The 21,519-nt window shown below is 26.1% G+C and overlaps 1 protein-coding gene across 2 annotated transcripts in view; it reads left to right on the top strand.

Moving 5' to 3' along the window:
- LOC132941054 (uncharacterized) overlaps positions 1–21,519 on the top strand; it is a 40,835-nt gene that overhangs the window by 12,149 nt on the left and 7,167 nt on the right. The window contains exon 2 of one of the 2 annotated variants that reach the window (XM_061008906.1): positions 3,764–3,811. The exons of the other annotated variant lie outside the window; for it this stretch is intronic. Coding sequence (XP_060864889.1) covers positions 3,764–3,811 — 48 coding nt within the window. The remainder of the gene's footprint in view (positions 1–3,763; positions 3,812–21,519) is intronic. 2 annotated transcript variants of the gene reach the window in all.

Below are 21,519 nucleotides of genomic sequence, written 5' to 3'. Positions count from 1 at the left end.
TACATAAAAATAAATTAACTATATCATTTAATAACTCTAAGTATGGGTTAGTATAAAGGGTTGGTTTAATGGTGGCTGTGCAAATCAATAGTAATTTATTTACTGCGAAACAATAAGTTTTTATAACAAAAGAACGTATTATTTGACAAACAGTTAATGCATTTTCTTATGGATAAAAATATTTTTTTTTCATTTTAAAATAAATTTTTTTGTTAAACAACTAAATAAAATCTTATAAAAAATAAAAACGTAGGTAGAAAACGATCGGTGCCATATTATTGAAACATAGTATACAGGTTGATTCACCAAGCATGCTCATTCCCTTTTTTTCTTCAATAATGCAGTTATTCAAAATCTGATTTTTCGAATTTTTAAATATACTTTAAGAGTATGTTTTCTAATTCTTGAGATTTTTTTTGTACTGCTTATGGAGTGTCCTGTAGGACTTATACCCTATACATTATACAATTTAAATAATGCAGTAGATAATTTTTCTGAATTTTTGACCTATCAAAATCAAAATTTGTACAAGTATTTTTTGAGTAATTCAACTTTGTGTTCTAAGGATAAAAGGTGTATGGTAATGGGCTTATAAGATATGGGGGCTATGGTGATTTGAAAATTGGAGTCATTAAAATAATCTATCAATATTAATAATTTATAAGAATGGCCCAAGATTCAATCGTATGTCTATTTTATATATATGTAAAACCATTTTTAAGGATTATTATCCTTAATACAAACATTTTAATAACTAAAAAACTAATCATTCGAATTTTGAATTAGGTACATCAAAATTTTCAAACAAATTATCCTCTAAATAATTTACAGTAAAAATAGAGGAGGGGGGTTCTCATTTGGAAAACAGAAGTTTGTATTGCCACAGGACACCCCTTAAGTAGTTCAAAAATATGCATTTGATTAAAAATATTATAGTCTCTAAGTATATTTAAAAATTCCATAAATCAGAATTTGAATAAATTTACTATTAAAGGAAAAATGAGGGTTAGCATGCTTGGTGAATAACACTGTATAAAAATGGTCATGAATATTATTTGAAAATGAATTATAATGTATTAACCTATTATGGATGTTCATAATAATTTATAATACAAAACAAATTCCATAACACCGATGTAGCAATATTGCATAACCAAGACGCCGTCTCATTGATTTTCATTACAGTGACATTTTTCTTTTAATGTAATTGTAGATCAGTAAATTTTATTGCTATGTTGTTATAACACTCTTATATTAACTAAAACCCACAATTTAATTGTTATTATAATAAACGTCTGTTTTATTTAAGCACAGAGTTTCGCACCATGTGTGTACCCGTCAAAAACGTGTTAACCTTCTGAATCTTACGAATGATTAATACGATATAGGAGGTAGTAGGAATCTATAATAAATACAATTATAAAATATTGATGAACGAATATTATACGTTTGTAATATGTGTAGTTATACGATGATTATATTCATATATTGTGTGAATGTTAATTATTTTAGTCATGAAAGAAACAATTTCACAATGCGTAGAAAAATATAAAATATTAATTTCGTAAAACGTTTTTCATGTCGTAAATACATTTTCAGTATATCAAAATGAATATTAATTTTACGAAATGGACTAAAATTATAATCCATATTAAATAAAAAAAAAAGAAACCGGGAGAATCGCTCTGCTGTATAATATGTTATAGTATGTATTGAGTTGAGTCGAGTGTACCTCACCATTGAGTAGGTAATGGAAGTATTAAATTAAATTTAAATTATAAACCATTGTATACGGAAAACGATTCTGAACAGAGACAATTTTTCAGAGACTGTATTTCCAATGCTATTTTATAATATTTATTATATTATTAATAAATTATTTTGTCAAATTGATTTTTGCCAAAACAAATCGCATATAATATTATAAAATTATTATTATATTATTTCATAAAACAATTATACTAGCTACAGTTATTAACGTATTTTTCAATACCGACGTAACATAAAAAAAATGTCTAGGTACCAATAAACTCATGTAAATTTAATAAGTCCACACCAATTGCATACGACAATTTATATACATATAATTATAGAGAGAAACCTTTTTTCGTTTTACTTTTATTAGGAAATACACAATCTATACGGTTTTAAGTAATATTATATTACTATATATTATATAATATTGGAGGTTTGAAGCACGAGTGATTTTATAAAGAACCAGCTCACCGACGACACATATGAAAATTTTTCGTTCATGTATTATTGTGGTTATTTAGTTTAAATGGTTTAGTTCTGATAGTGGTTCCCAAACTTTTTTCCCGGAGGTACCATTTTTTTTAACCAAATTCAGCCGCGGTGCTCTGCTGCAATACCATGAGGAATATAAATATTAAATTAATACCAATTATTATATTCTCATTGATAATCAATTTTTATTATTTTAATGATCATAATACAATATGTCTAATCTTTATAAACATACTACGCAGCCAACTTAAAATTTTTGAGTTTAACTTCCAATGGGAGTCTTTCCCTCTCCTGTTTTTCTATTTATTTTTATTTTTACTTTATCTAATTTGCTTATTGTATTACTATAAATACAGATTGTAAATAAACCTTCTTTTGTAATAAAAAAAAAAGCTAAAAAATATTTTTAAAGAGAAAATTATCTTAAACGTAAATATTGTAGCATTATTACTGATGAGATGTAAATGGTTGCTAACATTTGCAAATTTTGGAAATGTCAGGTTTTATTATTGACAACTTAGCTACAGGAGTCGGAGGTTAGGTTCTGGCGTTCTGCGTATTGAGACGGTTGCGGTACCTATTTGATTTTAGTTGCAGTGTAAGCCAAAAACTATGATTCAAATTGTTATAATATTCAATTTGAAATTAACAAAAAATAAATAATAATTTCTTATGACCCATGGTGCTCCTGTAAAATGCTCGTGTTGCCCTTAGATTACCATTGTGCAGTTTGGGAACCGCTGACTTAGGATATTATTGGCGTTTCATTAATTGTTGAAGGATACGAAGAGGATTAATAGTGGATTAAGAGTGATTATAAGGCATTTTTTTACAAGGCGCCTGATAAGTGATAATTATGGTTAAAAATAAAACCAAAGGCAAGACAGATGATTTAAAGTCTGTTATAAAATGGTTTAAAATTAAAATAAGATTTGGAGAGGTTTGATCATATTGATGTTGAGTGGATATGTGGTTATTAGCAGAAGCTCGTGAGTATGAGAGAGAGGTTCAGGTATAAGAGTTAATTGAAAAAGCCATCGGTGGAGCAGTTTTATGCAACGGAAGATTCACATTTTTGGGAGATTATCTTTTTTAAGGTTGACGATGGCGTTCGAGTTCCTTGTAGATTTGCCACCTTTATAATTAGCTGAGTGACTTACCTTATACAAAGCCAGAGCTTTTGGTTTTAAGCAAGTGGTTGATAGATGGTTTTCTTACACACTTCGGCGTAACATAATAGAAACTAACTTTTAATTAAAAACATTAACACATCTTCATATGAATAATTATCCATACTTATAAGACTAAATATAAAATATTAGGTTTTAGTGATAGAGTATCTCAGTTACTAATTATGTTAAAACTTTACAACACAAAAAATAACGTACCTTATGTTTGCGCTAAATTAATAATGAAATCAAATATTTATTTATTTTTATTAACTATGAATACAAATTCTAGTAAATATGTTTTTAAACGATTTAGTGATTTTAATTGTACTATATAATGTTTCTAGGTAGTTATCAAAACGTCGACGTAAAATTGAATCCAGAAATGATCCCAGGTAATCGGTTTGAATGTTTAGGCTAACTAGTGATGTAAACATATGACCTTGTACATAATCCTTGTAAAAAAAACACTAGATGAGAACCGTTTTTAAACGTAGTTCTGTTTTAATTGATTATTTTTATGTTAGTAGAGCTACCTATGCTCTTTAGAGTGACAATGTTCTGAATGAAAGCATGCCGATTTTTCATATTCCAACTTGCATACTAAACAGATAACTTGTATTTTGAATTTTTTTTATGATTTTTTTTAGGGCCTAATTTTAACATTATTAATTAGTAATTTCAACTAATCTTTAGTTTATATTTACAGGTTAAGATAAAAAATAACATTGGTGACTATATCAAATGTTTAAATAACGATTGATGATTTAAACAAATATTATTAAAATCAAAACACCGAATTTACTGTACTAAGCTGAAAATCTGCATTGAACAATTATTTTCAATAACGTACATTTGATATTTCTAATGATTAATATTAAATCCATACAATAATTCAGGACGATTTTTAAGTAGTATCTAATAGTATTTCGATACAGTAACCAATTACCGTTATAACTTACAACAGTTACAAGTAAGTATTTAAAGTTAAGATGAGAGGAGAAGTGGATGACTATAATCTCGCGGGGTACCTATACCTCTTTGCCATTCCACATGGCTCATCTAAATTTTAAATACTTATATGCTATAAGTGTTATAACTAATTAACTACCTGTTTGAAATTCTAGTTTTATACATAATAATTCTAAAAATATATAATTATAATATAATATATAATATATAATTTTTTTCCGTTGTTTCGTAATTAATCAAAATAATGTAAAAAAATATTTTACAAAAATGTATTAAGTTTTTGACATAATAAGCGTTAACCTTTGAATGAATCACATTTTATACCTATAGGTAATATAGCTATATGTTAACAAATTTCAGTTATTAAGCTAATAAGTAATAACCATATAGTTCATGTTGAAACATAAAAAAATATTTTAATTTAAAAAAAAAATTAATTAAAAATGAGTAAAACATTATTGCATTTAATAATTTTTGATAAACTTGTAACAAATTATGATTAGTAATAATAATTAATATTTCAAATTCAACTAAAATTGTAATTTTTTTAAACATCATTATAAATACAATACATAATGAAATTTTATAAATAAAATAATATACCTAATTATTTGGTGAAAAATATTTTTAAAAAAGCCTTAAATAAAGCTATGAAGTGAGTTAAGATATTTATTTATAAAATCTAGTAGATTATAATTTGGTTTTTATAAATTTGTATATTTTTTTATAGTTAAAACAACGTCTATTTTTAGACTACATGTTTATAAGTGGCCAAAGCAATTATACCCATGTTACAACTTTCTGACTTATAATTAAAATAATATTCAAATTACAACAAACTTATAATTTTATTTTATTATATAATTATATAAACTAACATTTATTGAATATATTTGGTCCTAACTTAAATCTTATTTTTATGACATTTAAAATTGATTTTTAACCCAATGGCATTATTATGAATTTTTTAATATACATTTGAACATTTGAAATATTATTTTGAGTTATACTATGAAATTTTCAAAAGCATGATTAAAACATTAATATATCAATATAAACTTCTATTAAGTATAGAGTATAAACGTACAGCCAGTAGGTTTGGTTATATTCATTTGTTGACTATTGAAAATAAATATTTAGGTATAGTTTAAAGTAGGTTAACCCAGTTACATACAAAATAAACTAAAATTATCTCTACTTAAATATTTTTATTTTATGACAACATAAAGTATTTATGGTAGACAATTTTTCATTTTACAAAAAATCCATATAAAAGTGTTTAGTTAGTTATTAGTTTTTATATTTTTCGATCCTTTTTGAGGTATATCATATCTCAATAAACTATAATATTAAATTTGATAGAATAACTATAATTTGTGTTTAATATTTTGTCAATGTATTATAATACCTACCTGTTGGTACTTATTCCAATTACATTTTTTTTTAAATAAACATTTCTTAATTAACTTTTATAAGTAATGTACTTAATCTTACAATATTCTGTAGTAGTCGAGAAAATTAAGTATTAAAATCCAAAAAAAATTGTCTAGCGTCAGTGCACTGCATGATATAATATTAACAACAATTAATAGCTTAAAGGGTTTGTAGAGATGAATGAGTTCTAAAAATACTATTTAAAAAAACTACAAACAAAACATTATATCCACCGTAACAAATAAAGACAGTTCAAATATTTATGTTTCCACTCATTCACAAACCATAAAACAACAAACAAACAAACAATTAAAATGTTCTGGTTTTTACTTCCATCCTATACATATAAATATAATTTCGTTTATCATATGTTTATGGTTGTTGCTTGTGATATTTTAATCGCTTTGGTATATCAACAAAATTAGGTACATTAGTCAATAGTAGCTATACGACGTATGTGTAGAAGCAGAATGAGTAAACTACTAGGCTTGTGTTTCGTATGATATAAATATAATATAATCAAAATTAAAATCATTCCGTCTGCGTGTAAAATTATGGAGTTATCCGCTTATGGGTTGTGACATACTGTTAAATAATAAATTAATCAACTGAAATATTCCATATACGTATATAGTGTATACGTATAAATACAACGTCAAACAAAATATTTACGGTATTATTTGTTTATAACATTCCCTCGAGAGCTTATAGCTGTATATCCTACTTATATTGACCTATTCTAATAATATCTTTCTTTAATTCAAAATGGGCTAAAATAAATCACGGAAATTCAACGGCAAAAATACCACGGTGGTGGTGGGGAGAGGAGAAATAAATGAAGCCAAAAATGTTGCACAACAACAGTATATTTCCGATAACCTACCCTTATAATAGATGTTATATAAACTAATTTTCGACAAACTATTTATAACCAGATGTTTAACCCTTGAACAGGTAGTAGTAACGTTCATAAGTTATTCATACGAAGCCTTTAAATTCTTTTTTCGTTATATTTTTACTCCTGAAAACTAGTTTTTCATCAAATATAATAACGTGACCCTTTTGAAATAACATAATTACTATTGCCTTTATGAACTTGAAATGTATTATCAACTATCTCAATGCAAACACTTTGCTAATTGAAATTACATAATGAGTGGTTAGAAAATAATCTAAAAATAAATGTTTGTATTTCTAAGCAGAAAAATCATACTTACAAAATGTATAATTTCATAAATCAGCACTTATAAAATACAGTGGATCTGGCGTATTGGTTTTTTTACAACTAGAATAAATTTATTGAATACATTTTTAACTAATTTTCAAAACAACTTGTAGGTGACCCCAATAATGAACCGTATTCTATACCTATTTATATTGATAAAATTATGTCACTGTTGAAACACTTAAAACAAGACTCTTAAGATTTGAGTTATCGTATAAAGTATACCTAACGAACATTTAAAAACATAAATATTTAAGTTTTTTTATTATTATTAATGGTCTAAACTATAGAGTATAAAGTGCAGACCATTAATTATAATTGAATTTGTTTTTATTGTTATTATTACTAAAATACAATAATTTTTGTTCACTTGCAATCATTAGATTCAGTAAACAAGAAAAATCGCTTTCTATAAAATTGTAGCATTGTAAAATGTAATAAACACTCACATATTGTTGTTAAGATTGATACTAAGCTCATCCCCATATCATATGCCTTATTGCATATACCTTAATATTTGATCGACTTGAATACTGAATAATTTTTTCAGACGAATTATTGCTGACGTAAGTTGTGTTAGGTCAAATGGGTGAAAATATTTTAATAGTTGAAAAACTTATATTTCGCGTATTTAAATATTTTTAATTTAGTTAGAATAGTTAGATTCGATCTAATTCATTACTATATTTAAATATATGGTAATTTTATTTCATTAATGCACAATAATTTTAAGAATGCATAAGTAGTAAGCAGAACAATCAACTTTTTTCACACCAATGATAGTTATATTTCAAGCTTAAAAAATGTAATCAAATATTAACTATTCTAAGTAAAATTAGTTGATAATATTACAAAATTCGTTTAAGAAGTATTTTAATTTCAATAATGAATAAAGATTTTTCCGAAGGGACATTAAAGTAACAAATGAAATGTAGATTATATAATTTTAGGCCCTAAAATATATTTTGTTTAGGTGCATGTATGTATAAAATATAAATGTATCATACATTTTCCAAGATTCAACTAACTACATAAAAATAAAGTGTTAATTATGTACAATAAATGTATCACATGCAAAAAAAATAATTATTATGTTTGCAATGTTTTCTCAGGTCAAATGAAAAATTATAATCTATTGTAGTTATTATAATTCAAATAATTATGATTCTTGAAAAAAGGTTTCTTCTTTACCTATTATTGATAAACTTAAGGTTATAGGGTATAGATTACATCATTTATGGTATTTTTTTTCAAAAAATTTAATCTATTAACTAATATTTTCCATTAAAAGTATTAATTAAAATTAAAACTATATGGTTGGTTCTTAATTTAAATTTAATTATATCATTTTTTTTTTTGTAAAATTAAAAGCTAAACTGTGATATATTTTTAAGCTATAATTCATAATGTCAATATAAGATATTATATTTTGTCAAGTGTAGATATTTTGAAAAACAACATTGGAATACTATTCATTATCAAATAAAATTCCAAGATAACAATTTTAATAAAACAACAAAATCGTGTTAATTATTTTTTTTTCAATTGTAAATATTTAAAAAAAAAATCCATTAAATTAATATTAATTCTCACATAATATAATAAGATTAAAATTAAAAATAAACAAGAACATTTTTGAACAAACTTTAAAATAATGTTCCCATTTTAAATAACATAATTATAGTAAACAAATAACAATAAAGTAATCAGTAAACGCTTTTTATATAATATTATTTTCATTCCAATGTATTAACTATGAGAAGGAACTAAATAAAGTATTAGTTATTTATCATACTATTAAAAATATATTTTAAGCGCTAATAATGCAATATAATATTATACGAATAATAACATTAAGCAGTAAGCACATTCAAAATCATAAATAATAAAACTTACTTAATAGAATAACTTAGGTTTGCATTATTACTAAAAATATTTACAATCTTTATTGTAAATAATAAGTGAATTTCCAAATAAAAGAATTAATATAAATATATAATTAAACACTTGAATGGGGAAACCGTTCACTAACAGAACCTAAATTTGATTTTGAATTACTTTTTTTATTTGATTTTCTGGTGTTGAATGGGTTTCTGTATATAATAACGCGTTGTTATTTTTTTTATCGTTCGATAAATAATAATTTTATATTAAGTAATCAATCTGCGTTCCGTAATAATATTTATAAAGGATATTATATTATGATATTTCGGCTTATTGAGATTTTATTTAGTGAATTCGTCAATATATCCAGGAGTGAAATAAGTGGGTTGATGAGGGTTTTAAATTTGTTTATTAAATAACTAAATTGAACAGTTAAGTTTTTTCATTTTGATGTATTTAATTTATAATTTATATATAATATGTATATTATGTTAAATTTACCGTATTTGATTTGTTGGCCTGTGAATAACTTAGATTAGGTTACTGGAAACATAATCGCAATTAAAATTGTTTTTCTTTGTAGGGGGACTGAACAAATATAAGTGAAACTTACAACATAATAAATGTCAACAAAAAATAAGAAACAAAGAAAATAGTGGTAGGCTGCTAGTTAAAATCAAAAAGAAAATAACCACTAATGGTACGAATTAAGACAATATTATATTAAGAAGTACACTATACTTGGTTGTGTTGTAAGCTTTAATATGAGAGTGCCATTAACGTATTATCAAACTTAAAGTTAAGAACATTATCTGAGTTTATAAACGTTTTGAGATATTATTTCATTTCTTGAATTTTTGCAATTTTAATTGTGATGTTTTACATACTCGTAACTTTTATAAAAATTGAAATTTCCCAAAAAGTTATTCTAAACTGTTCTTATCATTTAGTTGTATGATAGGTAAATTCACTCTCATATTAAATCTAACAACACAAAATTGGTTCTGAACGCAAATGTGATATGTTGCGCGTAGCTCAGAGATAGAAAACAAAATGTATTTTGCTGGCATCCTATTAAATTTTAATCAATATTATAAATTTTTAATGACAAATATAAATAAATAACAGTTAACCACAATATGTTTTATTTGTTTTTATAAGCTGTAGTTTCAGTTAGTTAAGTGATACATATTGATATTACAATATTAATTTACAAAAAAAAATTCTCTTTAATTTTAAAAGCTAATGGGGTACAACAGAACTGTTGGTGTTTCCAAATCTATTATATTCCATCTATGTATCTGCCATCGAGGATTATTATTATAATATGTTCTATTGTGACTATAACTTTGAAAATCTAAATAACGTGACTCGATCCAATTTTCATCAAAAATATCGTTTGTATCTGAGTCATTTGAAAAGAGTCCAGTAATTAATTTTTGTGTGGAGTTTTCGAGGAATATTGAAACTTTCCCGATATATGTACTAACGTTTGTCACGCGTCGTTGAAGTAGGTACAATAGGTACATAGTTCTTGTTACGTTATGTAAATGAAAAACATTTAGACTATAAATTCGAACTTTGAATAAGTTACGATTTTGATTTGTTGGAAAAGAGTTGACCTCAATGGAAAAATAAGCGGTTTATTATAAAATTCACAATATTTTTCGGTTGATTTGACACTCCATACAAAACAATTTGTTTTTTTAACGAATTGTATAAACTTCTGCAGTAAACGTACAAGAACTTTAAATACTTTATTGTGTATTAAAATACCACAAAGTATTTATTTATAATTAAAATGAAAAGCATTATCTAAAAACAACATTTAACTAGCCAACTTATGTTATATTATTAATATAAATGTTATATTATACTTAACTCTACTCGAACAAAAAGGTGTTTATTATGAATAATGTTAAAAAACTATATAAATATTTTTTTATCTTACCTTTTTAATAATAATATAATAAATATATAATAAACAAATATTACACAGGTACAAAAGAGTAGTGTAAAAATGAAATATTCTTAAAAGTACTTCAAATTTTAAACTCACTTGTTAAATTATTTCTTATACAACATTGTTATTGTTTGAAACTATTTTGTTTTTCAATATTCGTCAACATTTTTTTTTATTTGAATACAATTTAAAACATTATCGAAAGGACTGAAAAAAAATCAAATAATACATAAATTCATATACTATAACTTTTAATTTGAATAAACTCTTTTTGTATATGATAATAATAAAAAAATAAAAATGTTTATGATTATACGAATAAGATATATATTTAATGGCTTTAAATGATCGATTTTAAGAACATTTTGAATAAAATAACAGCTCAACAAAAAATATAAATTGAAAACGTCTAGACATTCTAGCAAAAGCTTTGCCAACGTATCGTTTATTTACGATAATAATAGCGCATAAAATTCACAACCATATTTATCAAACAATCATTCTGACTATATTATTATAAAAAGCTTTTCAAAATGATGTTAGTATCTTTCTTTGTACTTATGTTTGTTGTACAGTAAACTATAAATTACAATCCATCATATACTTACTACTAAATTTAATTAACGATGGTTACAATACTAAAATTGTTTTTAATTCAATTGAAGAATCAGAAATCTAAAATGTAATCTGGGGTTTAAGCTTTATCCATCGCAAATTCGCGTCACTAAATCAACGGTACCTGCAGCATTTTCAGTGCGGCACTGTGGCTTGATGTTTTCCACTTTCGCAATTTAGAACATAACGACATTTACTCGCAGTGAATATAATCCCATTAAGGTTGACATAGTGGTAGTGGTTATCCCGTTACAACGCTGACAAGTGAATTCGTGTCAAATGATACTAGATTTAGAATTATTAAGACACCTTGGATGTTTTAACAGCGCACTTTGTTTTCCTTCTTTGGTAAGTAGGTAGTAGTTACACAAATGTACGAATACTTTGTTTGTACTATTGAGCGATAAAATTAATTGAACCAAATTAACACTTTGGGTTGAAGGTATATAGTTATAGTTCATATGGGCTAATTAAATATTGACCCATTGATTAATGATACTATAAATAATAAATAGTGATATTTTTAGTACTTTTTAATTTATATTTTTTAGATTGTGAGAGGTGGAATCGTATTTTTGGGGTTTAATGTATTTAATAATAATCGAGAAAAACTAACAAATAACATAGGCATAAGCAATACAAATTGTCGACAAAATCGATTATGTTTCTTAATTGTATTCAAAAATGAATAACCGTACTGGATTTAATTTTCAAAAAATATTTTCCATAATCATTTTATAAACATTATTCAATTTTCAAAATAATTTTTGATCTTGATGAACTATTGAACTAAGTTTTTTTGTCGATTCGTGTTCATGAATTTTTTTCCAAAGTCAAAAAACTATAGAATGTTATATAATGTTTCTCAAAAATTATTCTTAAAACAATTCAATTAAATTATACTGAAAATATACGTGGTAACAATTTGTTCATAAGCGTTTATACATCAATTCATCAAAATCGTGAAAATTCGTAAATCATTTCGTAGGTAGGTATCAATAGTGTTTTAAATTGTAATACCCACCTAACTAAAGTTATTTATACCATGAAATTATTCACACTGTTCTTTGTTTCGTCGGTATTGACTTATAAGTTAATCATATGATGTAATATCATAATAACCATTGTTATACAATAATATATTTATGTAACAATAATTTTGCTATGTTTTTAGCAAACGTGAGTTTATTCTACTTGTATTACTAATAATATTATAAATAAATGATAAAATATCCTGTACCGAAATAGAGGTAGACACACCGTCTCCACTCTGAAGAATTTTTCATACGTTTACTGGCTTTACTATGATCAACCATTAAATTCAAATTTCACACATCCATTTCAGTGATCTACAATCATGAGATACACTTAGATACAACAGAGCGACTTCACTGTTTTTTTAAAGCTTATTTATGTGCGTCACGTGTTTATTAATTACACTTTGTATGTGTTTAAATTTATTGTTTAAAATATTAAATAGGTTAGTAATATGATAATAGTAATTACAATTATTGTTGTTATTTCTTTATTTACAATTCCCAATAATTCTACAGTTTAATGTTAATATTTTATAAAGATAGATATTATTTTGATAAAATAAAGGCTTCGTCGGCCATTTATTTATATTATTATTGTACTTGAAAAAATATTTAGATTTTATTATTTTTTTATTCATTTATATACAAAAAAAAAACAGTAACAATTTGACCTTTTTAGATATTATACTATTCAAGCTTAAAAATATTTTTAAATGAACATAAAAATGAAACGAAAGGATAATAAAACAAACACATTAAAAAGATTGCTCTTTTAATTTTTAAGTAAATTTTAACATCCTACACCTCTATAGTTATGTGAATAAAATATAAAAATCAATTGCAAAAAATAAGTATAATTTATAGTGTAATAATGTAATAAATTAATAAGGCCCTACATAAAAAATACCGTACGTATAAATACTTCAATTTTTGTTCATAAAAAAATACTATTTACGATTTTTTAGATCTGTAATTTATGATTTCCATAAACGCTTAGGTATATTAAAGTATTGATAACATCAACATCAGTCGAGACATGTTTTTATTTCTTAATAATTATGATTTAATTTCAAATATAAGTTAACTTATGGTGATGAAGCAAGGCCTACCATGCAAGAGTACAAGCATAATATCTAGCCTAGGATCCATCTGCCTTTTGAAAAAAATCCATAGTATAAAATAATATAGGTTGTAGTCATAATATATTATTTTAATTTGTTTACTTCATTGTCAGTGTTTTGGATACCACATGTTGTTAATGTCCCTAGAATAACTAAGTGTTTTGCGTTTTAAAGAGGTTTTAAAAATGTTATTCATTTTATTATTGTTAAAATTAATTATTTTATGTGGTAGGTAACTCAAAAAATTTAAATGTGTGATATTATATTTTATGTCTATGAAATTGATACAGTCGTGTAGGTAAAAAATTATTTCTTATTAATCAGTGGTGTTTTAAAAATGTGTGGAAACCAATTAGTCTCGTATTAATTTAGATTTGTAAAATTATAAAAGATAAAATTAATTAGAAGTAATAAATCGTTGGTGTAGTAAAAATTAATATATTTTCTGTAACTCAAAAATATTATTATTTTTATTTTCATTCATGACAGCTATATAAATACGTATTTATAGTAAATAAAAGTTATACAGAGCTAAAATGGCCAAGTTATCGAAGCAAAAAAAAACATAAATTTAAATGGATAGATTAGTTTTTAAATTCCAACATTGATTGTTAATTCAGGTGATATTTTTTTGCGTGTGACATTTATATCGATCTCCCCCCCCCCCCCTCAAAAAAATAATAATCATTTATAATAAAGTATCTTTATGAGAAATCCAATAAAATAAAAATGTATTACATTCTTACTGATAAGTCTTACATTTTTATTAGAATTAATTTAATTTTGAAATGGGGTTTCTAATATTATTACAAATTAATATCTATAACTGTAAAATATATTCATTAATTGAAAACTGAACTGTAGTGCAAGTGTACAACTAAAACGGTCACTCCGTTGTCTCGCTTTGTAACGCTATTGCGAATTTGCTTTTGTTCGCTCTTATAAGAGTTTCGCCGTACTTTCACGTCCACGAATTTGGCCCATCAATAACATCGTGAGATACCGTTTGAGAGTCCCTCACACATTGATGTACCAAAATTGCCTATACAACGCGCCGGCCAACGGATAAAATATTAAACATTATTATTATAAGTTATAACATTGTATATTTGTATGTACATTGTCCACACAAATACAACGTAAGATGTTTTACACCAAACCCGAACCAAAAATCTACAGAAAATATTAAAATGTATCCACGTTATTACGTCTATTATTTTATTGAATATATAATATTATATCATATCAAGTTTTCTAGCATGTAATTCTTATGATAGTTTATAGTTATTATTTGTTTTGTTCCCGTTCAAATTGTACAATATGAGCTATAATGTTAATACAAATAATGAAACACACACAACCTAAAGCGATTTAGTTTTCAAGTAATAATTATATATTAATATATTATCATATTCTATAGTATATTAAATGGCCTCTGGTACTTTCTGTATAGCCTCAGCAAGCTAGAACAATTATTCGGAGGTTAAAAATTACCGAATTTGCCCAGTTTTTGATTATATAGATATATTATTTTCAAAACCCTCATACAACTAAATATACAGATAAACTACACAATATATTTTATAACTCTGTACAGTGATAACATAAAGATACAAATATAAAACCACATGACCACAAAACCAATAGATTCATCGGAAATCCGTTGAATATTCTAAAAACCAACGGTCATCGATAACACATAATATTTTAAAATATTTACTTGTAAAACAATACTTTCGCACGTAACCCTCTGCCTGTGGTGCACACGCTCACGCGCGTAGCAACGCACATAAACGGACCGGCGCTGCACACATCGATATATAACCACCACCCCTCACTACAAACTTTCCCAGACAATCGCGAACACTATACCGCATTATGTATTAATATTATTATAATCATTTTGTGTACTATAATATATAATGTATATTTATATATTTACGACGATCAGCAAAGAAGTCATCCAGGAAACGTGCAGGAGGAATAAAACAACAGTACCGCGAAGAGTAAAAACAATATGCGTGGTGTAATTTTAACAGATACCTACGTATAGGTAATGGTATATAATAATAATATGCACTTACCACAACTCAGTGGTACACACGCCGCCGACGTGCGTTCACGCGATGCTTATAATACAATATATAGTGTTGACAAAACGTAGAGGTAGGTGCAGGCGGTGGTACCGATGACACTTTATACGTTTAGACGAATCGAATGAACGAACGCGTTCGCCTGAACAACCGAATACACATCCTGCTACAATAATATTATATATATAACACACATATATATATTATTATATATAATACAATATAATAATAGTGCATAGCTACCGTATTTTATTGTACGGTATAGTAGTCGTGACGTGTGGCATACATCTCACGCCGAACCCATTCGCGTATCGCTATATTATTATATTATTATATTATCCAACTCTATCGGGACCCTCCTCTCTACCACCCACACCCCCACCCACCCCACTTCGTCAACACATCACACCACCATATGTAACGACACCTGTGGCACTCACGCGTACGTATTATATAACAATGAAACTGCTGCACGAAATCCACGGACGTCCCGAGTTTTCTTCGCCGGGCGTGTGAAACGCTTTCAAAAGCCCCTCGGAATTCTGTAATATAAACGGCGTTTTATTTTGCCCGTTTGTTTTTCGATTAATATCGGTGGATCGCTATATATCGCACTTGCATATTATATGAAACGTTAAACTGTTTTTGATAGTAAATATATGATGACGAATAGGGCATATAATAATTTACGATAGTATTTATAACTATAATAGCCCTATTACGGGCGTACTTCCGACTTATTGTAATATTATATTGTTCGACACAATAGCGGGTCGGGGCCATTGCCTCGGCGTACTTACTGAATACAACTTATTCGTTGTTACTGTTTGTACAAAATATATGCGATTGTAAATTGTGTACTAATCTTAAACGCCAAATGACGTAGATAAATCAACGCGTAAACATTTAACATTTTATATTACTTTTTTCTGAAACGCCTAACATTTTTGATTTATTATGCATATTAAGCACTTGAAAAAAAATATGTGACTACAACAAATTATTATTACTACTGCGCCAACATAATATTATAAATAAAAAAAAAATGTAATTTAAATCACAACCTACATCGATTGATAATTTGCATGTACGTATACGATATAAGATATAAAACATTTTAATCATATATATGCAAATCATCAATCGACGAAGTGATTTTAATTGCACTTATTTTTTTACTTAGAAATTATAATATGTTTGCAACCCCCCCACGAGTTAAGATTCATTTCAGTTTAATGAGATAATTAACAATTATTGTCTTGTTGAGTTCATTAAATTTAATCTATATAAAATAATTATTATAACTTCCAATTATATCAAGTTAATATTTAAAATAAATATTAAATTACAAAATGTCTAATTAAATGCTGTATTGACATTAACTATCAATAAAGTGTATTAAAATTAAAATTTATTAAAATGACAATAGTTATCAACAGATATCTATACTATAGGAATATAATATAATAAACCACGCCAACTATATTATGATTCGATAAATTAGCGTTGCCGATAGTACAATACTGATGTACTCTATGTACATTTTAATTATTTCATTAAAATATTACGTATTGTGAACAACAAAAACGAAAATTAGTAAATAATGTAAACTCACACACGTGCGTTCGAACAAATAATTTGTACAATAGTCAATAATAGATTGAATCGTTGACAAGTGACAACATCGACGTGTAACGAATAAACACCAAAGATCAATGTGCTTATTATAGCCTACAGGGGTCGTCTCCAAACACAAAATACCTACCTAGTTATTATAACAATAATTGTGTGTATGTGGGTATGTGGGTGTGTCATGTGTGTATAAGGTTGGGTTACACGTACCATTATAATATGTTTACCTGTGACGTTAGTAATACTAGTAATTTAAACGCACATTAATTAAATACTATATTGTAATCATACCATTTGGTATAGGAATGACGAACCGGCAACTGTAACGTATTATTATTATGTCGATACGAGCGCATCAGTAACGACGGGTACATTAATAATATATTTATGGTTTGTGTACATATTATAATATATTATATTTCTCAGGTATAGGTACTGCATAACAGTTTTTTTTTAATAATTATTCACTCTGGCTGGTAGGTGGTGGGAATTTTCGTTTAGCGACCAACACATTCATCGCTATACTACATACGCGGTCACGCGCAGGAGGATTATAATTTCTACGATTGGAATTAAAAGCAAATAAACGCGAGTATAGGCATTGCTGCAACAGGTATTTGCATAAGCCGCTCGATTGTTTTTTTTTTGTTCTTTTTTCCGCGTATAATTTTATATTTTTTTATAATTTTATTTTTCACATCTGTTTTAATTTTTCATTATGAAAAAGGGAGTATTAAAAATCGTAGTAGGTACTTTACTTTATGAATAAAATCACATGAAAATAACAACTGAATTTAATCATTTGTTAACGGTATTACTTAGAAATATAAAGTAATATATACATATACATACAGGACGATTCTTCACCAAGCATGATCACCCCTTTTTTTGTTTTGATAACGCGGCTATTCAAAAAGCGATCTTTGGTTTTTTAAATTTATTGTTTGTACTACTTGAGCATTAAGTCTTAAGGAGTGTCCTGTGAAGTGGGACACCTTAGTTGCGTCCCGTAAAAAAGGTATACACGAATTGCGTCCCACTATATTGGTTAGGTAGTAGAATTTTCATTTCGTTTTCAAAGGTTCTTCTTTGTGTATTAATTATAAGGGAGCTTGGACTCTGATATTATAACCTTTTTTTTGACCGACATTTTGATTTTGATATTGATTATATTATATTATGGACTATATTGATTTTAATTAGATTTAAGTGATTTAATGTTTATTTATTTTTTATTACATTTGATAAACACATTTTTGATTGACTTATAGGTATATTTATTATTTATTTTTTATTAATTGTTTAAGAACCCTTGATCAAAAACTTGAATTGCGTCCTGGATTTTTTGGGACACAATTCGTTTATACCTTTTTTACGAGACGCAACTCATGAGAGTCCCCCCTTTTCTATTATAAATTATTTAAAGAAGCTTTTTTCTAAACATTTTAACGTAAAAAAATCAAAGTTCAAACGAATAGTTTTGTGTTATATAACTTTCACAAAGTACACAACTAGGAATAATAGAGGTCCATGATGGTTTGGAAGATATAGCGGCTATAGTAATTGGAAAATTTCAGTAATTAATATTAATAATCTATCAACATTAATAATTTGTAAATATGGTCAAAGTTTAATGAATGCTAGATTCGATATTACAGCTATTCTAAATTGCTTATAAACATTTTAATAAGTGAGAAGCTAACTAGTTCAAATTTTGAATTAGATATATAATTTAGTATAAAAATGGGGATTTTTTCTTTTAAAAAAAAACAGAAGTTTGTATCACCCTGAAACAATCCAAATAGGTACTGAATAATATGGTCTAGCGTAGGTATTTAAAAATTCCAAAAACAATAATTTGAATAAATTCATTATAAAATGAAATAATGGGGATGATCATGTTCAGTGAATCACTCTGTATATATGTGTGTATTTATCGCCAACCACGTACAGGAGTCATATTGTTACAGGTAAAAGGTATAGGGCATGCGCATTTATTTACGATTAACATAACGGTATTTACTTTTTGGTTAAGGAAAAAAAACAGAAAAACACGGTATCCTTGGTATTATGGTAAGCTAAATCCCAGGGGAAAATCCGCCACATTTCATGGGACTATAAGCTTTGAAGAGATGTACGTATTATCCTACCTTTAGTATGAAAAGTATAAAGGGCCTTAGCACACTCAACTCTCAACATACACTCCTTCCAAAATGAAAGACAATTCTTATAGAATTACATGTACTCGAATCCATTGCGTTAATACTCCCCTTACATATAATACAACTAAGATTGCTCTCTAGTCTCTACGTTCACAATAAAACTATAGGTCTAAAAAAAAAATCTAGAGTACAATCGTTTTTATCCAATAGAAATAAAAACTACCTTTTGTAAAGCTACAAATGTAAAACATTTATTCAAAACTAAATGGTTTTCATTAAATGTAAAAAGAATAATGATACATAATGATTTATAATCATAAAAATTAAGCCAAAAATAATATCAATCAAAATTAGTTTTTAATGATCTTAATTTACAGGTTACTCGTAATATTTAATATCAAACTAATTATATGAACAATGAACGTTTTCAGAACAGTAGATTTCTGCATTATATATATTAAGTGATCGATTTGGTAAGGACGGTACCTACGTTTAACCTACGTGGCTACGTTTTTTGTACAAAATATTATTTTAATAATGTCTAATACATAATACCTTTACATAATTGATATAGTTTTTATTTCGCAAAATTTTTGTTAAAAAACAACTTATTATTATTATACTGAATAACAGCTATGTAATATAATTATATTATAATTTTAAAACTATAAATTAAAATGTATTTTATTCAGTACAATTTTAAAAATTGACTATTGTTCAAAAATAATGTATTTTAATCGAGTATGTCGAATATATCAAATAAAGGTTCCTCATAATTTGTGATTATAGCCATATAAAAATATTTAAAATAATAGGCAGATACAATTTAATTTGACAAATTTTTACAACATTTTTCAAAACCACAAAAATAATCAAATTTTTATTGCTATGGCTTGAAAATGTAATATAAAGTTTCTCATAAGTAGTTCATACTGAAACCAAAAAAAAATCTAAAAAATTAGGAGCACAATTTTTTTAAAGACATTTGAAATTCAAATTTGGACGAAATTAGATATTTTAGGGAAATTTTAACAATTTTAATTATTTTATTGTAGTTCAAAAATATTATTCGTAGGTTACATTACGCATAGTATTATATTTTACTATATGCAATGACATTTTTAAAACATTTGGATTTTTAAGCTATTATTACCTAGGTATTTAAAATGTCTAATAGTAAAATAAATTAATTCAATAGCAATACAAATATATCATAAAATATACTTAGTATTATAGGCTGATAGAACGTCTTCACTCAGAATCGTTTCCCGTATAGAAAAATGTATTATTGGATTCAAATTTAACATAAACATTACAGTGACTTACTGAATGATGGTGTACACTTGATATCTACTGTACCGCAGAGCGGTTACGTACTTTCTTCCTTTTTAATAATAAATCGTTAAATTATTATATAAATAAAAACTTCATAAAGGAACACAATTATTCAGTAGTTTCTTGTATATCGAGTGCTGCGAGTAAAAATATCCAATTATAGTTATAAAGTTTGTTATATCTTACATTGATCACTAATTTGTTATTTTTTCTATTACATTATATATAATGAATCAACTTGTGTGGGTGGATTATTGGAGGATACCCTATCTTATTATATAACTTAATATTGGAATGAAATTATAAAAACAAAAATAGCAAGGAAAAAATATAGAGCATCGTATAGCGTTATTTTATCTGCGTAGCACCATTTCATTTTCATACGTAGGGACCGAACTATAATATGTATTATGATATAGGGATGATTATAACACGAAGGATGCAACTACATTGTAGCACAAAAAAATGTCTCGTCCCTGTATATTTTTTTAATTACGACGGTCGGAAGCGATGATAAATAAAATGGTTGTTTTTTTTCTCTCTCAGACACCCTAAAATCGAATGAAATATGTAATGACGTTCCGTTAGGGAAAAAAATTAAATTCTCATCGCACCGCATTGTATAGGTAT

The sequence above is a fragment of the Metopolophium dirhodum genome, chromosome 3 (assembly GCF_019925205.1).
Source record: "Metopolophium dirhodum isolate CAU chromosome 3, ASM1992520v1, whole genome shotgun sequence".
Classification (NCBI taxonomy): domain Eukaryota; kingdom Metazoa; phylum Arthropoda; class Insecta; order Hemiptera; family Aphididae; genus Metopolophium; species Metopolophium dirhodum.
This window is presented reverse-complemented; position numbering and strand designations above follow the sequence as displayed.